The 17,619-nt window shown below is 61.9% G+C and overlaps 4 protein-coding genes across 10 annotated transcripts in view; 1 reads left to right on the forward strand and 3 right to left on the reverse strand.

The window, feature by feature from the left end:
• Positions 1-52: 52 nt before the first annotated feature.
• On the reverse strand, positions 53-6,508 carry APBA3 (amyloid beta precursor protein binding family A member 3). Of its 5 annotated transcripts, none has more exons than XM_039878347.1 (11): positions 6,359-6,507; positions 5,129-5,732; positions 5,000-5,039; positions 2,723-2,868; positions 2,505-2,591; positions 2,247-2,415; positions 1,707-1,886; positions 1,418-1,630; positions 571-690; positions 343-483; positions 53-264 (listed from the first exon to the last, which is right to left on the reverse strand). In XM_039878347.1, the coding sequence occupies exons 2-11, from the start codon at positions 5,702-5,704 to the stop codon at positions 83-85; spliced, it is 1,854 nt and encodes a 617-aa protein (XP_039734281.1). In that variant the 5' UTR covers positions 5,705-5,732; positions 6,359-6,507; the 3' UTR covers positions 53-82. The 5 variants fall into 5 exon arrangements, with proteins under 5 accessions (XP_039734281.1, XP_039734282.1, XP_039734283.1 ...); XM_039878348.1 differs by having other exon boundaries at positions 2,254-2,415; positions 6,359-6,506; XM_039878349.1 differs by having other exon boundaries at positions 6,305-6,497.
• Positions 6,509-6,598: 90 nt separating this feature from the next.
• On the forward strand, positions 6,599-10,566 carry MRPL54 (mitochondrial ribosomal protein L54). 3 transcript variants are annotated; one of them, XR_005656248.1, is made up of 4 exons: positions 7,405-7,670; positions 8,154-8,316; positions 8,966-9,884; positions 10,219-10,566. XR_005656248.1 is itself a non-coding variant. In XM_039878358.1 (3 exons), the coding sequence occupies exons 1-3, from the start codon at positions 7,281-7,283 to the stop codon at positions 9,096-9,098; spliced, it is 414 nt and encodes a 137-aa protein (XP_039734292.1). In that variant the 5' UTR covers positions 6,599-7,280; the 3' UTR covers positions 9,099-10,566. The 3 variants fall into 3 exon arrangements, 2 of the variants coding, with proteins under 2 accessions (XP_039734292.1, XP_039734291.1); XM_039878358.1 differs by lacking the exon at positions 7,405-7,670 and adding an exon at positions 6,599-7,398 and having other exon boundaries at positions 8,966-10,566; XM_039878357.1 differs by having other exon boundaries at positions 8,966-10,566.
• Positions 10,567-11,484: 918 nt separating this feature from the next.
• RAX2 (retina and anterior neural fold homeobox 2) lies at positions 11,485-15,905 on the reverse strand. Its single transcript, XM_039878360.1, has 3 exons — positions 15,685-15,905; positions 12,496-12,730; positions 11,485-11,908 (listed from the first exon to the last, which is right to left on the reverse strand). Exons 1-3 carry the CDS (start codon positions 15,780-15,782, stop codon positions 11,570-11,572), a joined length of 672 nt encoding a protein of 223 aa, XP_039734294.1. The 5' UTR covers positions 15,783-15,905; the 3' UTR covers positions 11,485-11,569.
• A 137-nt stretch (positions 15,906-16,042) lies between these two features.
• The window catches only part of MATK (megakaryocyte-associated tyrosine kinase), a 51,635-nt gene continuing 50,058 nt past the window's right edge, over positions 16,043-17,619 (reverse strand). Inside the window, 5 exon segments of the mRNA XM_039878359.1 lie at positions 16,043-16,495; positions 16,593-16,679; positions 17,026-17,221; positions 17,369-17,442; positions 17,520-17,604. Coding sequence (XP_039734293.1) covers positions 16,256-16,495; positions 16,593-16,679; positions 17,026-17,221; positions 17,369-17,442; positions 17,520-17,604 — 682 coding nt within the window. The 3' untranslated portion in view covers positions 16,043-16,255.

Here is a 17,619-nt window from a genome sequence, read left to right on the forward strand (position 1 = left end):
CCGAGTTCCGCCTTTCCTCTCTCGACCCCACATGCCCTGACCCAAGACCTCACCCATTTGATAAGCTTTTAATTTTTTTCCATCAGAAAATAACATAGTCAAGAAATGCCCGGGGCCTCGGCTTGCCAAGGAGGCAGTGCGGACGGGGCCCCGGGGCTGGGGGCCAAGGCACGGCGGTGGGGTGGTGGCCGGTCACAGGTACACGGGCTGCTCCTGGCCTGTGAGCAGGCGGTAGGTGGCGGCCGGCATGGTCTTGATGTGAACCTGTGGGGGTAGCAGGCGGCGGCTTGGCGGGGGGCCTGGGCTGGGGGGGGCGGCCCAGCCCCGCCCGCCGCCACGCACCTCGGGGTGGGCCTCGGTGAGCAGCTCGATGACGCGCGCGTGCGGCGTGGCCACCACGCTGTGCCCGTTGATCTCGATGATGCGGTGACCCACGCGGACACCCCCGCGCTCGGCGATGCCGCCACGGAGGAGGCTGCAGATCTGGGGGGGACACGTGGGGGCCACACGCTCAGAGGGCTGTGCTGGGGGCCACCCACCCCCACCCGGGGCCCTGTGCCGGGGCCTCACGATGCCGTCCTCGACGCAGAAGCCCAGCTGTTCTCGGGCATGGGGCCGGCGGATGATGGCCGTGGTGACTGGCGGGCAGTGGACAATGCTGAGGGTCACCAACATCTGCGACTTCACCTCCTGTGCAGGATGGGGGCCGTTTGGCCTAGCTGGGCTGCGGGGGGCTGCTGGGTCTCTTGGCAACCTGCAGTCCCCCCGGGCTTCAGTTTACCCACCGTAAAATGGGAGACCTGCAGCCCTAACCCCCGAGAAGTGGTTAAGAACATGCACGGGAGCTGGGTGGCCTCGGGGTCAGAAGTCTGAAGTCTGACTCCCGGGGCCTGAGCTTCTTCACGGTCACTAGAGTTTCTAGCAGTGTCTACCAGGCAGGGTGACAGTCAGTGACAAGCTGCATGGACCAGGTCAGACCTGTCCGTCTGGCCTGGCCAAGCCCTTGCTCGTCCCGGGGCCTCAGTTTCCCCATTTGGGCAACAAGGGGAAAGGTCAACACACTCGCTACCTCGCGGGAGATGAGCAAAGCCACCGGCTCCGCCTCTAGTCACCTGCAGGCCCATCCCGCTCCCCGCCAGTGAGGTCACGCTGGAGAGGCGACTTCCCCACTCCCAGGAGGATGGGTAGTGTCTCTCTGGGGGTGTCCCGACCCCTTCCTGCAACAACCTCAGAACTCAGTTTCCCACTTAGTTTTTCTAAGCACACAGAGCTTTAAAGTTCTACCATGTCCCTTCCGGGCTGGGCTCGAGGCCTGTCCAGAGAAGGCAGCTTGTGACCTCGCTGCCCCTTCCCTGGGCCTGCCATCCGCGCCCCTCGGGCCAGGCCCTCTGAACCCAGCCACACTGTAAGGACTCACGCGGACGGCGGCCTGCACGGTGGCCAGCGGCAGCCCCACCAGGCTGGTCCCGTTGATGGCGGTGAGGCGGTCCCCAATGCTGAGGGCCCCTGAGCGCTCGGCGGGGCCCCCGAGCAGCAGGCTGGCTATGACGGCCGTGGGCAGCAGGGAGCCCCAGCCCGACTCCACCAGCGCCACGCCCAGGCCCTCGCCCTTGCGCTTCTCTAGGACCACCTGGGAGGGGACACAGGTAGGACGTGAGGGTCACTCGGTGGGGGGCTGGGAGGGGGCTGCCCGCCCGCCGGCTCACCTCCCTGCAGTTGTCGCTGTTGGAGAAGTGGTCGAGGTCCCCGTTGTGGAGGTGGCCGGGGCCCGCGGCCCCTGGGCTCTGCTGGGTGCCCACCTGGCTGGGGTCGATGCCACTTTCCCGCAGGAACTGGCTGTAGGCCACGGTGAAGGCCTGGCCAATGGCCTGGGCAATGAGCTGGGCCTGGGGAGGATGGGCAGTGTCTCTCTGGGGGTGCCCCGGCCCCCCTCCTTCTGCTCCCCCCAATCCTGACAACCTCAGAGCTCAGCCCTCCCACCCCTTCCAGGACAAGATCCCCAGGAGACAGCCTGTGCGAGAAAATAGCCGCCCTCTTCTTGCTGGGGAGGGGAGGGGAGGGCAGGGAAGGTTTAAGGAGTTGGCTTCCAGTCTCAAAGTCTTATGCAAAACACTGGCACACGTGGGACCTGTGTGTGCTGAGGACCGAGGAGAGGACGCTGGGGTGACAGTGGGACCGAGTGAGCTCCGGAGGGAAGTGGGGGCTGGCCCGTGTCCCCCTCTCCCCCGGGACACCCGAAGCCCCACCGCTCACGTCCTCTGAGTGGAAAACGTGGCAAATCATCTTGTAGAGCCGGCGGCCCTGGGCCTCGGGTGCGGGCCTCCGCGTCAGCCGCCGGCGGGCCATGATCACCAGCACGCTGCCGATGTCCGCGATGTAGGAGATGGTCTGCAGGGCGTGGTCCATCATGGCCTCCTGGGGAAGTGGGTAGAGCAGGCCTGGGAGGGCTGCTGGGGCCTCAGCGGAGTCCCCCGCGTCCCAGAGGCCAAGCCTGGGCCCTGTACCTGGGAGTCGGCCATCAGAACCTTGACTCTCTTGGTGGAGATGAAGAGGTCCACCTCCGTCATCGGCTGAGTCTCCCCGTCGGGGGCCTGTGGGGGGTGGGGTGGGAGGTGGAGGACCCCAAAGACCCAGCCTCTGCCCCACCAGGCCCTGGGGCCTCGGATGACCCAGCCTGCCCTCCCAACCACCCGCCTGCCCGCCCGTCAGTCTGTGGCTTCACCTTGACGCGGTCCACAGCCTCCTGGGCCTGTGCCATGCGTGTGCTGGGGGGCGGGTTCCGCTCGGACACCAGCTGGGTGGAGCCCAGGTATTTGGCCCCAAATATGACACCATCGAGGAGGTCTTCATGTTCACAGGGCCCCGATACTGAGGGCGACAGTGGGGGTGGGTCAGCCTGGACAGCCCCATCGGCCTCGTCCACCCACGTGGGCTCGGCCCGGGGTCAGCCGCCCGGACAGTCTAGAAGCGCAGAGATCTACCCTCTCGCGACTCGGTACCGCCTAGGCGCCTGGGCCCGCCCACTGTCCCAGCACCGTCCCATCAGCTGGAGAGACAGCCCAGCAGCCCAGCCCTCGCAAATCCAGGGCCACCCAGCAGTCTAGAGCCAGCTCTGTTCTCAGCGCAAGGACCCCCAGGCAGAGGACCCATCATCCAGGGACATCTGTGAGTCCAGAACCACAGCTAGATCCAAAGCAGCAGGAAAGCTCACAGCCGCCTCTGCCCTGCACTCCCGGAATTCCAACATCAGGCTGGACCCAGACAGTCCCATCCCACCTCTCACGGTTCCACTCAACGGTTCTGGATCCCCGCCCCACCCCCCACCCCCCCACCCCGCACCCTGCATCGATCCAGAGGTAGTTAACTCTGCTTTCATTGTTGAAATTCTCCCTAGGGCGGGACCACAGACAACTCTACCTACAGTCACAGAACCGCCAGAGACAACGGTTCACCTGTCTACCGCTCTCATGCTGTCTAGAACGCCCCGAGGCTCAGATCTACACTGTCTGTAGAAGTCCCCGACAGGTTTCGGACCATAGAATCCTATCGGGGGTTCTAGAAACCCACACCACGCCAGAGACAGACTTCCACTCCACGATTCCAGAACTTCTTCACCAGGATAGCATCGGATAGCTCCTCCCGTGGTTCTAGAATCCCCTCGATAATTTGTGGCCATGGATGCACCCCGTGATGCTCAGACTTATCCAAACATCCAGAAACGAACAACTCTGCTCGTGGTTCTAGAATGCCAACTAGTCCAGAACCACAGAAAGCTCTGCCCCCATGGCCCCAGAATGCCCCGAGCAACACAGAACCAGACAGCTCTGCCAGCAATTCCAGAATATTCTAATCAATAGCTATTGCTTTGTGGTTTGGAACTATAGGTATAGGCCCCAGTGAATTAAACCACACTCCTGTGAACTTAAACCACAGGTGGCTCTTCTCATTACCCTTCATGATCTAAGCATTCTCGGACAACAGACATCTCTGGGGTCCCAGCGCTGTGCCGTCCAATGTGGCAGCCACTGGGCACATGTGAGTATGGCACCAGCCTAGGCCCTTTGGATGACTCTAGAATTGGACTGTTCTGCCCAGTTCCAGAACACCTCCCGCTGGTCTAGAACCGCAGATGAGTTCTGTTCATTCTGTGGTTCCAGAACGTCCCAGTCTGAGTAGAACCACACAGCTCTGCTCATCGTTCCAGACCACTCTCGTCAGCCCGGGTTCCTTTAATCTAGAACCACGGGCGAAATGCCAAGTTCTGGAACTTTCTGAGTCACAACTCCACCGTGACTCCAGAACCTACTTGGAACGATAAGGCCAAACCAGCTCCTCTTTCAACAACCAGACTTTGCTCTTTAATGTAGAGCCTCAGATAATTTGGGGGGAAATTCTAGAATATTCCAGGTGGCCAGAATGAGTTCTTCCCATGCCTTTAGGGCAGAGGTTGGCAAACTTTCCTGCAAAGGAAAAACACTAAATGTTTTTTTATTTTGTGGGCCAGATGGTCTCTGTTGCAACTCAACTCAGCCATTGTAACAAAAAAGCCACTACAGACAATATGTAAATGAATGGATTTGTGTCTCAATAAAACTTTATTTGTGGGCACTGAAATTTGAACTGCATATTACTTTCAAGTGTAAAGAACTATTACCTTTTTGATTTTTTCCAACTGCTTACAAATGCAAAAGCCATCGAAGCCCACAGGCCATACCAGCACGGGTGGTGGGCCTGAATTGGTCCACAGATGGTCATTTGCCAAGCCCTGCTTTAGAATGGAGCGCTAAAAATACCTAAGCCTGCCCTACTACCGTCTACTCATTCTAGAACATTCTCAAGGCTGTCTCTCTTCTCTTGGGCTGTCTGGAATCAAAACCAACCTCAGAGCCTCTCTAGAAGCGCCTCCACACTAGCTAACTTTGTGCCAGATTTCAGGAGCCTGACTCAGGCTGTTCAGAAACCCCTACGTCCCTGGGGCCAGGGCGCGTGGGACACTCACCCTCCTGGAGGGCAGGGTATGAAGCCACGGTCTCGGGGCTCTAGAAGAAGATAGAAGAGGGGCAGGACTGAGTCCCCCCAGCTTGGCTCCGGGCAGCAGAGGAGGCCTGGGGGGTGGGGCGGGCACTACCTGGGCACCGGCTGGCCGCTCTTCGGAAGCAATCAGAGGGACCGTCTCCAGCCAGGGTTCCGGGGAGCTGTTTGAGCTTCTGCTGCCATGCCTCTTGGCAGAGGCTCCCTCTCCCCATTCCTGGGGGCCAGTATCCCCCTCTGGGTCCTCAGGGGGCTGCAACGGGCGAGGAGCAGGGTCTGCAGGCTCCTTGGGACAAGACTGGGAAGAAGGACACTCTTCCAGGTGCAGAAGGTTCAGCAGGTCGTCGCGGCCAGCCTCGGCAGACAAGAGCCCATGGGCATCGGCCAAATCCTGGGGAGCCTGGCCATGGCCGGTGGCAATGTGCAGGGGGCAAGGGGGCCCATCTGGGGACAGGCCCCCCAGATCACCCGGCAGAGCCTCAAACTGTTGCACCAGCTCCTGAATATTCGGCCCGTCGAGTTCCATCTGACTCAGGCTGCTAGGGCCTCTGGGCACTGGGTCCCACTGACAGCCAGGGGTAAGGTCCTGAGACAGCACGAGTGTGTCCCTGGGCTCCTCCAAGTCCATGGCTGGAGGCCCTGGAGGAGGTCGGGGGGTTGTCAGGAATTCCATGCCTGGACTCCGGGTCTCAGGCCAGCATCTGAAAGAGATTCGAAAATTAGATTTCTTGGGTGTCAGCTTGGTGCCAGGATCTAGCTGCGGGCAGTTTATACAAGACACGGAATTTAATCCCCACCATACCCTGCAAGGAAGGGTGTGCAGTGACTCCCATTTTACAGATGAGGAACCTGAGACGCAGAACGCGCAGCTGTAAGACAGTGACACCCCGGGCTCCAAACCCGAGGGGATTCCCCTGCACCTGTCACCCATCCGTGGACCCTGTTTACACCAGTCCTTACTCTTCCAAGTCTTCCTCCCCCGCAACGTGGAATCTCGGCAGGAGATACACTACACTAACAGGTAGGTGCAGGTAGCCGAGACCCGGGACTCAAGACCCAACCCCGAGACTTCAGATCCAGGACCTCGGATTTGATCCTAGAGATCCAGGACGCCGGAGAGCCGACCTTAATCTCAAGACCTCCAAAGCCACGTTCAAATTGGACCCAAGGCTCAGACCCGGACCTCAGACCCAGCTTGCAGGCACAACTCGAACCTAAAGCTACGAGTTAAGACCCCAGTTCTTACGCAGACCCCGGACTCAAGACTTCAGACCTGTGGACGCAGGCGCCGGCCCGAGATCCTGCTCTGCCCAGCCTGGACACTCACTTCACAAACAGCGAGGGCTTCACCCCGCACAGCGCCCAGGACCCCACGCCCCGGGCCCGCCAAGTCTTCCGGGACGCCGCCGCTCGCCATTCCGGGTCAAGGTGCCAGCAGATGTAGCCGCACACCTCTCCCGGCCCCTGGGCATGCGCGCCCTCGCGGGGCCTGCTGGGAAATGTAGTTCCCTCAGCCAGCCTCGCCGCAAGGTGGAGGGGCGCGGGGAATGTTAAGTGTCGAAACCGCACATTCGAATCCCGGGCTTCCATGCACGCCGCGTGAGAGCCCGCGCTGGCATCTGGGCCTGTTTTCTCAACTGCAAAATGAGGTTAATAATCACTGCCTGCCTCCTACGGTCGTGGTCATTATTCCAAGGATGACAGATGGGAAGATATGGGACTAGGAAATGCTAAAGGAGAATGAGAGGTGGTCTCTCCCAACTACGGCGACATTGGAAGGAGCGCGGGGACCCTACTGCACGCGGACTTCCGGTTTGGCCCACAGTAGGGGGCAGAATGGTGTGCCTCGGTTTCCTGAGTTATAAACCGGGGATAATAATAGGAGAGATACCTCGTAATTGTGAGGATTAGGGAGCAAGCCCCTTAAGGATTTAGCAATCGGGCCGGGATATAATGAGCCTAATCAGTGTTCGTTTTTTAATGACCTTTAAGCGTTGAGTAATTGCTCACCGAGTAGAATCGGGAATGTGTATGAGAAATCTTTAAAGCGGGCAATAAGGCAATGAAACATCCTTCGAAAGTCGCCTCACACGGTACCGGGGATGTCTATAAAGGTTCAAAGCCAAGGACCAGAAGCCCAAGGCTGGAAGACCACATTTCCCAAGAGCCTCTAGGAGCCTCTAACTCCCAAGCTCCCTCTGGCCGCCGACGTCTCCGGACGCGCGCACGTGCAAGCGGCGGCGCGCGGCATGGCGGCCAGGCACCTGTTCGGGGCCACCCGGACCTGGGCCGGCTGGCGGGTGCGGCAGCTCCCTGGCCCCGCCGCCTCTGGAAGAGTCTTCGGACGGAATTACGCCAAGAAACCGGGTGAGCTGGGTTAAGACAGCCCAAGATGGGAACGGTGGGGACATTGGGCAGTTGGGAATACGCAGGCGCTGGCCGAGGACGTGGCTCTCGGAGCCCACGCGCAGGCGTAGAGAGGCGGGCCGCTGGGTGTTACGCGCAGCTGCAGTTTGAGGAACGGAGGGCGCGATTGGACTCCGTGCGCAGGCGCCACCCTGAAGCCGAGCGGCCGGTGACGCGGGTGTGGGTAACGTGGAGTAAAGGCGCGCTTCGCTGCAGGCGTGCGGTTTTCTTTGGTCAGTGGGTGGGTGGCAGAGTGGGAGGAGGCCATGAGCTTGGGTCCAAGTCCTGTTTCTGCCCCCAGATTACTTTGTGAGCTTTGGCAAGTCATTGCCAGAAATCGGAGAATGCACTGGGGCCCATCTAAGTATTAATTATTTAAGCAAAACCAAAACGAGGTTATTTGAATTTTAGCTGCATGTAAACTTGCCTGATCTCTTAGAGAATAGGCAAATAAATGTTAGACCTTAAAGAGACGTAGCTGCACTTTCTCCGTGAGATACACAGGAAGGATCAGAATAGAATTGAAAAGGAATTACTTGGTCTCTCTGAGCATTGGTGTTATTTAATGCAGTATTCATATCCACCTTCAAATTATTTTGAGTGCAGCAGACAGGGTCCAGCCAGAGCTCCGGGCCACCCAGATAGACAGGGCAGGAAAGGAAGGCTGGCCTTCCGAGGCTGGAGCTGAACCGAACCAACTCTCGCCCCCACCCTAGTCATTAAGGGCAAAGGCAGCAAAGGCGGTGTGGTCAGCGATGCCCTGAAGGACCCAGAGGTGTGTACAGACCCCGTCCGGCTCACCACGCACGCCATGGGTGTCAACATCTACAAGGAGGGCCAGGATGTGGTCCTGAAGCCGGACGCGGAGTATCCCGAGTGGTGAGTGGGCCCGGCTGGAGCACAGGAAGAGCTCGTGACGGGGTGCGGAGGAGCCTAGCTGGTCAAATCTGAGGTGTCTGGGAGGATTTTCCTGGGGAGCATGATCCATGTGGCAAGACCTAAGTGGGTGGAAGGAGCTTCAGAGGTGGAGAGAGCAGCCAGTGCAAAGGCCCTGAGGCAGGATACCTGGTTCATTAGCCAGACAGCAGGGAGCGAAGTGGGGAGTAGAGAGAGACAGGGCAGGGAGGTCACAGAGCGCAGTCCCACCTGGGCCAGGGGGCTCCAAGGAGGATTTGGGCAGTGTCAGGACTAGAAGCCACTGACATGTGCTGTTCCTTAAAGCCGGGGAAGGTTCAGAGAGGTTGAGTGGGAGGGGGAGGCGTTGCAGGTGATAGCACAGCATGGACAGTGGCCAGGAGGCAGGAGAAGGCTCGGCGCGTGCGCACCTCCCATGTCAGCTCCACTGGGGTGGGGTCGCACCCTCGTTACGCAGCCTAGAGCCCAGCTCAGGGTGGGGAGGGACCACTCTGAGACCACACAGCCCCCTGGACCCAGTCCTGCCGCTCGCTGCCTCTGCGCTGCCTCTGCCCGGGTTGCCTGGGAGTCATGGCGGCTGCAGCGGCCCTGATTCTTGCCCACACCCCGTCAGGCTGTTCCAGGTGAATGTGGGCCCCCCCAAGAAGCTAGAGGAGCTGGACCCTGAGACCCGGGAGTACTGGCGGCTGCTCCGGAAGCACAACATCTGGCGCCACAATCGGCTGAGCAAGAACCGAAAGTTCTAGTTGGGGAGGGGCTGGAGCACCCTGACCCACCAAGGACCTCGACAGGCACTGGAGGACCCCGGAGGGCCACCACCTTGCCCCCTCAGTGTCTCATGGAACACTTTATTTTCCTGGAGAAAACAGACTTGCTTACCTGGGTTCCCATGTGGCCCTGGCTGGATCAGGGCCTTGGGGGACCAATAAAGACCTCTTGGGGCTGTCATCAGCAGGTCCTGGGCGCTATTGGGTGTTGGGTGATGTGAGGCCGGAGGGAAGTAGGGCCGGCGGTGGGGAGGTGGGCGCCTCCTCGGGCGCAGTGGTGCCGTGGCCCCAGCCGCCGCTCCTGGGCCATCGGCTGGGCTTCTGCAAGTCCATCCTCCTCTCCAGGCCTCACCAATGCCTGGAATTCCCAGCACTGCCCAAGGGGCTCCAGCCCCGCTCCTCAAGGGGATGATTTTTCCAGCAAAGCCTCTCTTGGTTGCAAGGGTCTCAAACCCAACTCAAGCCATGGGAAGAACAGAGTTGGGTCGCTTCAGGCATGGCTGCATCCAGATGCTTCAATATTCAGCCATGTGGCTCTCTCCATTTCTGGTACTTTTGACCCCCAGTCGGTAGTTCTCTTGAGCAGGGGTGGCTCCAGGGCTCCTGATGACACCCCCTACCCAGTTCAGCAAGCCCAGCCCGATGTCCTCCCTGCCAGCATCACAGGGTTCCCTTCATTCGCCAGTCACTTGGACCCAGGGACGTGGGCCTACCAACATTCCTGTCCACCCATACTGGTGCCTGGTCCTTACTGCCCCCAACCAGGTAATGCAGCCTGCAGTATGCCTGGGCTACCGTGAACCCGATCCTCAGACCCAGTGAGGCGTGGGTGGTGCTAACAGCTTTGGGTGGTCCTAACTCCTGCCCTGCTGGGCTGTGAGAAGGAGTCTCCAGGGCAGCGTCCCAGGGGTGGGTCAGAGGCTGCTGGGGTGGAGGGCCCCCCCTCCCCGCCTTGGCCGTACCCTTTCTCTGGTAAGTGCCTGCTCAGGTCTGGGGTGGGCACCGCCTTCCAGGCCCCTCTGTCCACTTGCTAGATAGGTGGGGCCCCCAAGGCTAATTCTTCCTGGTCCCAGGAAAATGAGAGCCTTTATCCGCTTAGAGGACTCTGCCGAGGAGATTACCCGAGAACTTGCTCGTGTGGTGGCCCACCCCGGGCAGGCGGGGCACGCCAGCCCTCCCGTGACTCAGTGAAGACCAGATGCAGCAGCCACAGGCCTTGCCGGACCCTCCTCGCCCTCACCCCCTCCTGCTCTCCCTGTCCCTCCCTGCTCTGGGTGGCACACGGGCCCCTCCCTGTTTCTCCAGTGCCGCTAGCTGGGCCCTCACCCCTGTGCCCATCACCGTTCCCCACGTGTCCCCATGGCTCCTTCCACTTTGTCCAAGTCTCTCTGAGGTCAGCTCCGTGCTTCCTCCCCAACCACCTTATTAAACTGACACCTGCCACACACTCCTGGTCGCCCTTTCTAGCCTTATTTTTCTCCCTAGGATTCACCACTAGCTTGCGCTTTGTTTTATTCATGTTTTAATTGTGCATCTTGTTTCTCCCACTGGAGTGGCGGCTCCCTCGGGGCAGGGATTGTCTGTCTTGTTTACTGTTGTGTCCCCATCACTCATTGGTTGGACGGATGAATTGCACTGGACAGAGTACATGTTCGCCAGGGCCCCGTCCCGCCCTGGCTGGGCTGGGGGAAGTGATGGGATCTGTGGTCAGTGGGGACATAAGCCACACTTTGAAACGTGGGATGAGCAAGGACAGTGTCCCCCATGGGCCCTGGCCTGAGTCACGGTAGGCCTGAGTCCTACCGTCTCCTTACCCCTCATGTGCAGTGGATTTGGGGAAATGAGTTTGAAAAACAGCTCTACCCCCTACTGGCTGTGTGACCTCAGGAAACTGGTTCCCCAACTCTGGGCCTCAGTTACCTCCCTGTAGAATGGGGCGGAAGCCTGTGTGCCCGCCTCACGATGGGCTCGGGCCGGGAGCAGCTGGGCAGGAGCTGCTGGTACCAGGTAACCGTGGAGAGGGAGGCGCTGAGAGCCAGGTGCTCTGCTGGGCAAAGATTAGGCGGGATTTAGGCTCATCGGCTCGCAGACCTAAGGGCCTGGCGGCTCCTAATTACCGCCTTACGGCCCGGAGCCTCCGAATCCCCCCACCCCCGTTTGACAGATGGGACACTGAGGCCCCAAGAGGGGCAGAGACTCTGCAGAGACCCCCAGGGCCCTGGCTCCTGGCCTGGGAACCTCCTTCCCATGGCTGGGTGCTAGTCTGCCTACAGGGCAGGGCGGGTTTGGGTGGGGACCCACTATGGGTGTCCAGGGACAGGGAGGGTGGGCATGCGCAGGGGTCTCAAGTCTCACTTCTCAGTGATGGCCTGGCCTGCTGGTTGGGCTGCTCTGTGACCTCGGCCTAGGTCAGGACAGGCCGCAGAGAGAGGGCCGGGTGAGTACCAGGCTCAAGCTGGTGGCCAGGCCCTGTCCAGAGCCTGCGCGTGCTCCTTGGCCAGCAGCCGCAGAGACGCCTCCTCCAGGGCGAAGCCATCGGCGAAGGCCGGGCCAAAGGCCTGGGGCCGGAAGGATGCCTGCAGCCCCGGGCCCGGGCCCAGAAGGCGAGGGAGGGCTGGCACAGCGGGGGGACCGGGGCCCAGCCAGGGCTCCAGGGGCAGTGGCATGGCCGGTGGGCGGGCGAACGGCAGTGCTGGGGCCTCAGGGAGCCTCGGGGCTGACATGGCCCCTGAGCCCGACTCCAGACGCTCCTGACGCCGCCACTTGGCCCGGCGGTTCTGGAACCACACCTGGGGGCCGCGAGAGGGTGCTGCCAGCCCGGGGCCGGTGGGGAGGGGCCGGCCGCTCTTCCCCTCCACTGCGTCCCTCCCTGGGGCTCCCAGGCTTGCAGGGTTCCGCCTGCAGGCCAGCCCGCCCCCCGCCCCCGCCGCAGTGCTCACACAGGTCTGTCATTCCTCCCAAGGCGGTCTTGACAGACGGCCCCTCATGGCCCCCATCCTAGAAGCACCCCCCAGTCCTTTCTGGATCTAACCTCCCCACCACTCTCTTTGCCCAGGTCCCTCAGGCCCCTCGGCCCCACCCCTCGTCTCCCCTGGCCCTCGATTGTGAAGTCCAAGCCACTCGGCTCAGCACTCGAGACCCTTCACACGTGCTTTCCCAGCCTGGTCTGCCTCCCCTCCACCCACGCGCTCCGAGCACAGGGGAAACACCCCTAACTTGACCCCTGCATGTCCTGCACGCGCCGCCCGGATGCCCGGGAAAACGCCCTGTCTCCGTTCAGATGTCACAGCCCCAGTCCCACGTGCCCTCCTCTGGGAGGTCCGCCCACACAGCGGAGGCCCCCTCCCTGGGTCGTCGTGTCGTGGGGTGCGCTCACCTGCACGCGCACCTCGGGCAGGTGCACCTTGGCCGCCAGCTCCTCGCGACTGTAGATGTCTGGGTAGTGGGAGGCCTCGAACGCCCGCTCCAGCTGATGCAGCTGGTACGTGGAGAAGGTGGTGCGGTTCCTCCGGTGCTTCTTCTTGGGGGCCTCCTCGCAGGGGGCTGGCCCCACGCCCTCAGCCACCGGCCCCTCACCAGGGCTCAGGAACATGGCTCCTCCTTGCCGCCACCTGGCAGGACAGCAGGAGGGACTGCGGCCGGGCAGGCAGGGGAGCCCCAGCGCCTGCTGGCTCAGGGGTCAGATGTGGAGGGGCTTTTCCCTTCCCGGGGTCCTGCGATCGTTCTGCCTCCCCCGGTCTCTCTCTGCGACCTCGGATTACCTCACTCGCGGTCTCTCTCCACTTCCCTCTCTGATTCTCTTTCTGCTTGTGTCTCTTTGTCTCTGTCCCCCCTTCTACTCCCTTTCCTCCTCGGGTTCACTCTCACTGCCTCTCCTTACACCTCTGTCATTCTGTCTTCCTCCGTGTCTAGGGCCCCCGAGAAGGCAGGCTGGGACTCTGCACCCCCAGCTCCCACCCCCATGCCCACCTTGCCCACCTGCCCAGTGCTCACTGCCCTCAGTGGTCCCTTATCAGCCCAGGTGTCCACGGGGCTCCTGCCCCAGAGGGCCCAGCGCCTTGTGTGCTGCTAGCCTGGCCCAGCGGGCCCCAAGGGGGTGGGGTCGGGTGGGGGAGGATTAGCACAAGGTATTAATTGAGACGGGCCCTCCTGTCCTGTCTGCCACTGGCTGCCCTGAGCCGCAGAGGGAGGGCTGGGGGCTGGGGGTTGGAGGGACACTGTCCTGCTGGGTCCACCTCCTCTTGCAGTAGGACACCAACAAGAGCCTCCCTGTCTCTGGGCCTGTTTTCCTGGCTCTAAAATGGTGACCCCAGGGCCTACCCCAGGTGGCTGTCACTCGCAGGGACGCAGTGCGGTGAGGAAAGGAGAGAGCACCGGGCAGTGACCGTGCTCAGTGAGCGTCTGCTGTTCTTTTCATCAGCAGGGCCAGAAAAGGGCCCTCTACGACGACACAGGGGTGTCAACGGAGCTGGGGAAGCAGAGCTCCCGACAGGTGAAGGCAGTGTTAGTGGGCACCTCTGGATACTGAACAGGGCATGGCATGGGGGGCATTTTAGCTGGGTTTTGAGGTACGAATAGAAGCGCACTCTTCATTTACTAAATAAACGTTCATTGAGCACTTACTGTATACCCGTGAACAAAACAGACAGGTATCTTGGAGCTGACATCCTAGTTGGGGAGACAGACAACAGCCATTGTGTAAATAAAATGTAGCCTGTCAATGGTTGGAGGCCCAGTGAGAAACCTCAGGTGGGGGAGGAGGGCGCGGGGGGCAGGTCCGCAGGGAACGTGATCACAGGTGGGGTGAAAACACTGGATTCTGACAAGGCCGGCGTGAAGGGGAGGGCACCGGGGAGCCATGGGAGGGCCCCAGATGGTGTCTTGGACAGTATCTATCGTGGGCACGATGGGAGGTCAGGAGGGGGCTGGAGGCGAGAGCAAGGGCTGTGGGCACGGCGAGGAGTGGGGGCAGGGGCACGGGAGAGCACTTCCGGGGGAGAAAGTTTGGGGAGGAAGGAGGAAGAGAGGGCGATATCCAGCTCCCTGTTTTGGGGACAGGGAGATGAGGAAATTGTCACAGAGACAGTGGCCCGAGAACTGGAGCAAGATCCAGAGGAACCCCCTCAGACTGGTCTGCTACCGCATCCCCAATCCAAGGTACCCTGATCACGGAGAGGAGGGGCTGGGGGCGAGGGGCCAACATGAGGCCTGAAAACCTGCTGCTGGACGGAGTGGGAGACCCAGGCCCTCGGCAGGAGAGGAAGTAGAGACATAGCCTTCCGGATGTTGGCTTTGCAGGGAGAGATACACGTGGGGACAGTGACAGAGTAAGGCGCATGTACACCCTGAAAAGGGACGACCAGGCCCTGCAGGGGCTGGGCCCAACTGCAGGGGCAAGTGGCCTTAGAGGAGGAGCCAGCTGTGCTCCCACTGTCCCAGAAGCAGGGCTGAGGCGGGAGGCAGTGGGTGGCCCCAGACACTCTGAGCTCAGGCCAGAGGGGCAGCTAGTGCTTTCCGGGGCCCCTCCAGCCTCAGCTGCCCCATCTGTAAGGCAGGCTCTGGGCTCTATGGCTAGGGCAGGCCAGGCCTGCGGGGCGGGCAGATAATTCCCCTAATTGCTTCATCACTTTAAAACGCTAACGAGCTGCTCTGTTCTCAGGCCCCAATTAGCTAACTGGCCGGATGGGTTAAGAGGCTGCAGCAGGGATTGGGCATCCGTGCAGGGGGCTTTGGCGATTTAGCGGGATGTGACTGAAGGTGCAGACGCTGTGTCAGCTTAGAGGACCGGATTAGGGGCGGGCCGCGCCGAGTGGGTGAGGGCGGTGGGCGGGGCCTGGGACAGGCGGGCCCCTCCAGGGGGGGATTAGGCGCGGGCCAGTCCACACTCCGCCCCTCCAGCCTCCCATCCTTCACTCCCCTCCCCCAGGAAGAATTACTAAACCCCTTCAGGTGCTGCTGGGGAAACTGAGGCCAGGAGGTGGGCTGGGCTTCAGGGGGCATCTCAGAAGGTCAGCATGACCTTGGAGTATTTCCTAGCTCAGGCTCTGCTCAGGCGGGGGTGGGTTGGCTGAGGTGGGGAGGGTGTGCTGGGGCCTGGTGTCCCATCCTCTGCTTGGGGGGTCCTGGGGTGGGACGTCACCCAGCCCAGACGGGAGACCCCCTCCAGGCATCCTATAGGCTGCCTGGGTGGGAACAATGGGGTGGCTGACAGTCACAGCAACGACTGAGGACCGACTGCGTGCGCGCGCAGGGTCCGCACCTCCTTGCCCCGGAGAGATGCGAAGGCGGGGCCACTAGCCCCAGTTTCCCTGGGACAGCCAGGCATGGAGGGCAAGTCGGGACTCAAACCTGGGGAGTGAGCCGGAGTGCAGCCCCCTCACCCCAGAGGACAGGAGGGGCGGGGCCTCGGGACGGGCTTCTCGGCAGGCTTTTCTTGACTCTCCCTGGAGTCACTGGGTCAGGCTGCTGGGCCGTGACAGCTGGAGGATACGGGTGGCCTCACCGGAGCATCCCCAGGCCCGGTAGCAACAAGCACGTGGCAGACCCTCCCTGGGCTCCCATACACCTGCTCCAAGGGGCACATCTCCCATGATCCTTTGAGCCCGGGACCCAGAGAGCCCCGTACCCACACCCGGTTGGGACTTCGAAGGTTGAATACGGCATCCACAAATGGCCCACAGTGGGGACCTGGGGGCCATGGCAACTGGATCCACGGGATGGCTGTGATCCCCGCTTGGAGAGTCTCCTGGCTCCATCCCAGGGGTCCGTATCCCCACTGTGGCTGCCAGCGGTCCTAGCTGTGCAGACCCCTCAGTGGGCAGACGACTGGCAGACAGCTCCAGGCTGAGTGACGGGGCACCTGGTGTGGACCCCCTGGGCTGAGAGGAAGCTGGGGGTCGCGGAGAGAGACTCAGACGCCCACAGTCCTTGGTATGTCTTTATCGAGGCACCAGTCCTCCCCGGTCCATGGTGTCCAGGGGCTGGCCGGAGCCCCCACGTGGGCGCGCTCTGTGCCCCGAGCCCAGTGGGCAGCTTGCCAGCCCTGACACTCCTCAGGCCTGGCCCACGCCCACGCCCCCGCCCTGAGCCCCCCTGCTTTCTGGGTCCCCCGGGGCCCGCGGCCCCGCCGGGCAGGGTCAGGGCTCCTGGCCACGGGGCAGGGCAGAGCCATCAGCGTCCTGCCCCTCCACGGAGCCGGCGGTGCCCGTGCTGCGTAGCTCACGTGCCAGCTTCTCAGCCAGTTTTCGAAAGGGAGGCCTGCGGGCGGGCTCCGCCTCCCAGCAGCTGCCCATGAGCGTGTGGACGGGGCCCGGGCAGCCCTCGGGGGGCTCCATACGGTACCCCTTCTCCACGGCCTCTGTCACCTCCTTCAGCGACTGCAGGCAGAGGGCACACCGGTGCGGGCTGGGGGTCATGGCCACGGCCCCCGGCCCGCACGCACCCAGTGCCTCCCCACCCCCGGACCACGCTCACCATCTTGGGGTATGGAGCTCGGCCGTACGAGAAGACTTCCCACAGTAGCACCCCGAAACTCCAGACGTCAGACTTACTGGAGAATTTCTGTGGGCCCCAAGACCAGGGTGAGGAAGGACCGACTCCTAGGGGTTTCTGCTCCAGCCCTTGCTTCCTCCGGGAAGTCTCCCCGGATTGACCTCCACTCTCTAGTGTCTTCCACTCCCTAGGCGCCCCCACACCCGACCAAGAGGAGCTCGGACTCAGTGCAGGAAGGGTTGCTTATTCTTGCCCTCAGCAATGAACCCTGAAATGGGGAAACGGGCCCAGACGGGGTCACACACAGGAGAGGCTACACGGGTCAAGTGCTCACTGGGGAGGCTCAGAGAGGCCAAGACATGTGCCCAGAGCAGAGCTGGGGTCCCAAGGGACCTGGAGCCGGAGAGTCGCTCACCCCGTGTTTGAGAGCCTCAGGTGCCGTCCACTTGACGGGCAGCCGGCTGGAGTCCAGCCCCTTTCGCTCAGCTTTGGCCAGGCCGAAGTCGCTGACCTTGGCCACCAGGTCCTCAGAAATGAGGATGTTGCGGGCGGCGAGGTCACGGTGCACTAGCTTCTTGCTCTCCAGGTACTCCATGCCCTCGGCCACGTGCCTGGGGAGGGACGGGGGCACGCAGGCGCTAGTGCCCAGGCCGCAGACTCCCAAGGCCAGGCTCCTCCCTGCTCTGTGCCTCGGTTTCCCCTTGACCTTGGAAAGTCCCTTCCCCACCCTTACCCCCCCCGCTGCCACCCCCACTCACAGGGAAAACTGCAGGAGCTGGGGCGTGTTCACGAGGGCCCGGCCTCGAGTCCGCAGGAAGTTCACCAGGTTGCCCTGTGGGTAGGACACGGGCTGGGGTTTAAGGCTTCCCAGCTGCACCCCAACTCTCCCGCACGGGGGCATCGCCGCACCTTGCTCACGTGCTCCATGACGATGTAGAGCCCTTGGTGCAGGATCACGCCCAGCAGGCGCACCAGGTTCTTGTGCTGCATCTTTCTGGGGGGCAATGGG

Source organism: Pteropus medius, unplaced genomic scaffold (genome assembly GCF_902729225.1).
Source record: "Pteropus medius unplaced genomic scaffold, Ma_sr-lr_union100, whole genome shotgun sequence".
Classification (NCBI taxonomy): domain Eukaryota; kingdom Metazoa; phylum Chordata; class Mammalia; order Chiroptera; family Pteropodidae; genus Pteropus; species Pteropus medius.

What these genes read in the sequence shown, in the direction of transcription:
- APBA3 (XM_039878347.1), bottom strand. Translation starts at nt 5,704, where the DNA reads ATGGAATTCCTGACAACCCCCCGACCTCCTCCAGGGCCTCCAGCCATG. An exon ending in AGGCTGTGGACCGCGTCAAG is followed by an intron (nt 2,592 to 2,722) that starts GTGAAGCCACAG and finishes CACCCCCCACAG; the next exon opens with GCCCCCGACGGGGAGACTCA. An exon ending in TCTGCGTCGAGGACGGCATC is followed by an intron (nt 484 to 570) that starts GTGAGGCCCCGG and finishes TGTCCCCCCCAG; the next exon opens with ATCTGCAGCCTCCTCCGTGG.
- MRPL54 (XM_039878357.1), top strand. Translation starts at nt 7,424, where the DNA reads ATGGGAACGGTGGGGACATTGGGCAGTTGGGAATACGCAGGCGCTGGC. An exon ending in CAGGCGTGCGGTTTTCTTTG is followed by an intron (nt 7,671 to 8,153) that starts GTCAGTGGGTGG and finishes CCCCCACCCTAG; the next exon opens with TCATTAAGGGCAAAGGCAGC. An exon ending in GACGCGGAGTATCCCGAGTG is followed by an intron (nt 8,317 to 8,965) that starts GTGAGTGGGCCC and finishes ACACCCCGTCAG; the next exon opens with GCTGTTCCAGGTGAATGTGG.
- RAX2 (XM_039878360.1), bottom strand. Translation starts at nt 15,782, where the DNA reads ATGCCGTATTCAACCTTCGAAGTCCCAACCGGGTGTGGGTACGGGGCT. An exon ending in AGATGTGCCCCTTGGAGCAG is followed by an intron (nt 12,731 to 15,684) that starts GTGTATGGGAGC and finishes CTGTCCTGCCAG; the next exon opens with GTGGCGGCAAGGAGGAGCCA. An exon ending in TGCCCGAGGTGCGCGTGCAG is followed by an intron (nt 11,909 to 12,495) that starts GTGAGCGCACCC and finishes CGCGGCCCCCAG; the next exon opens with GTGTGGTTCCAGAACCGCCG.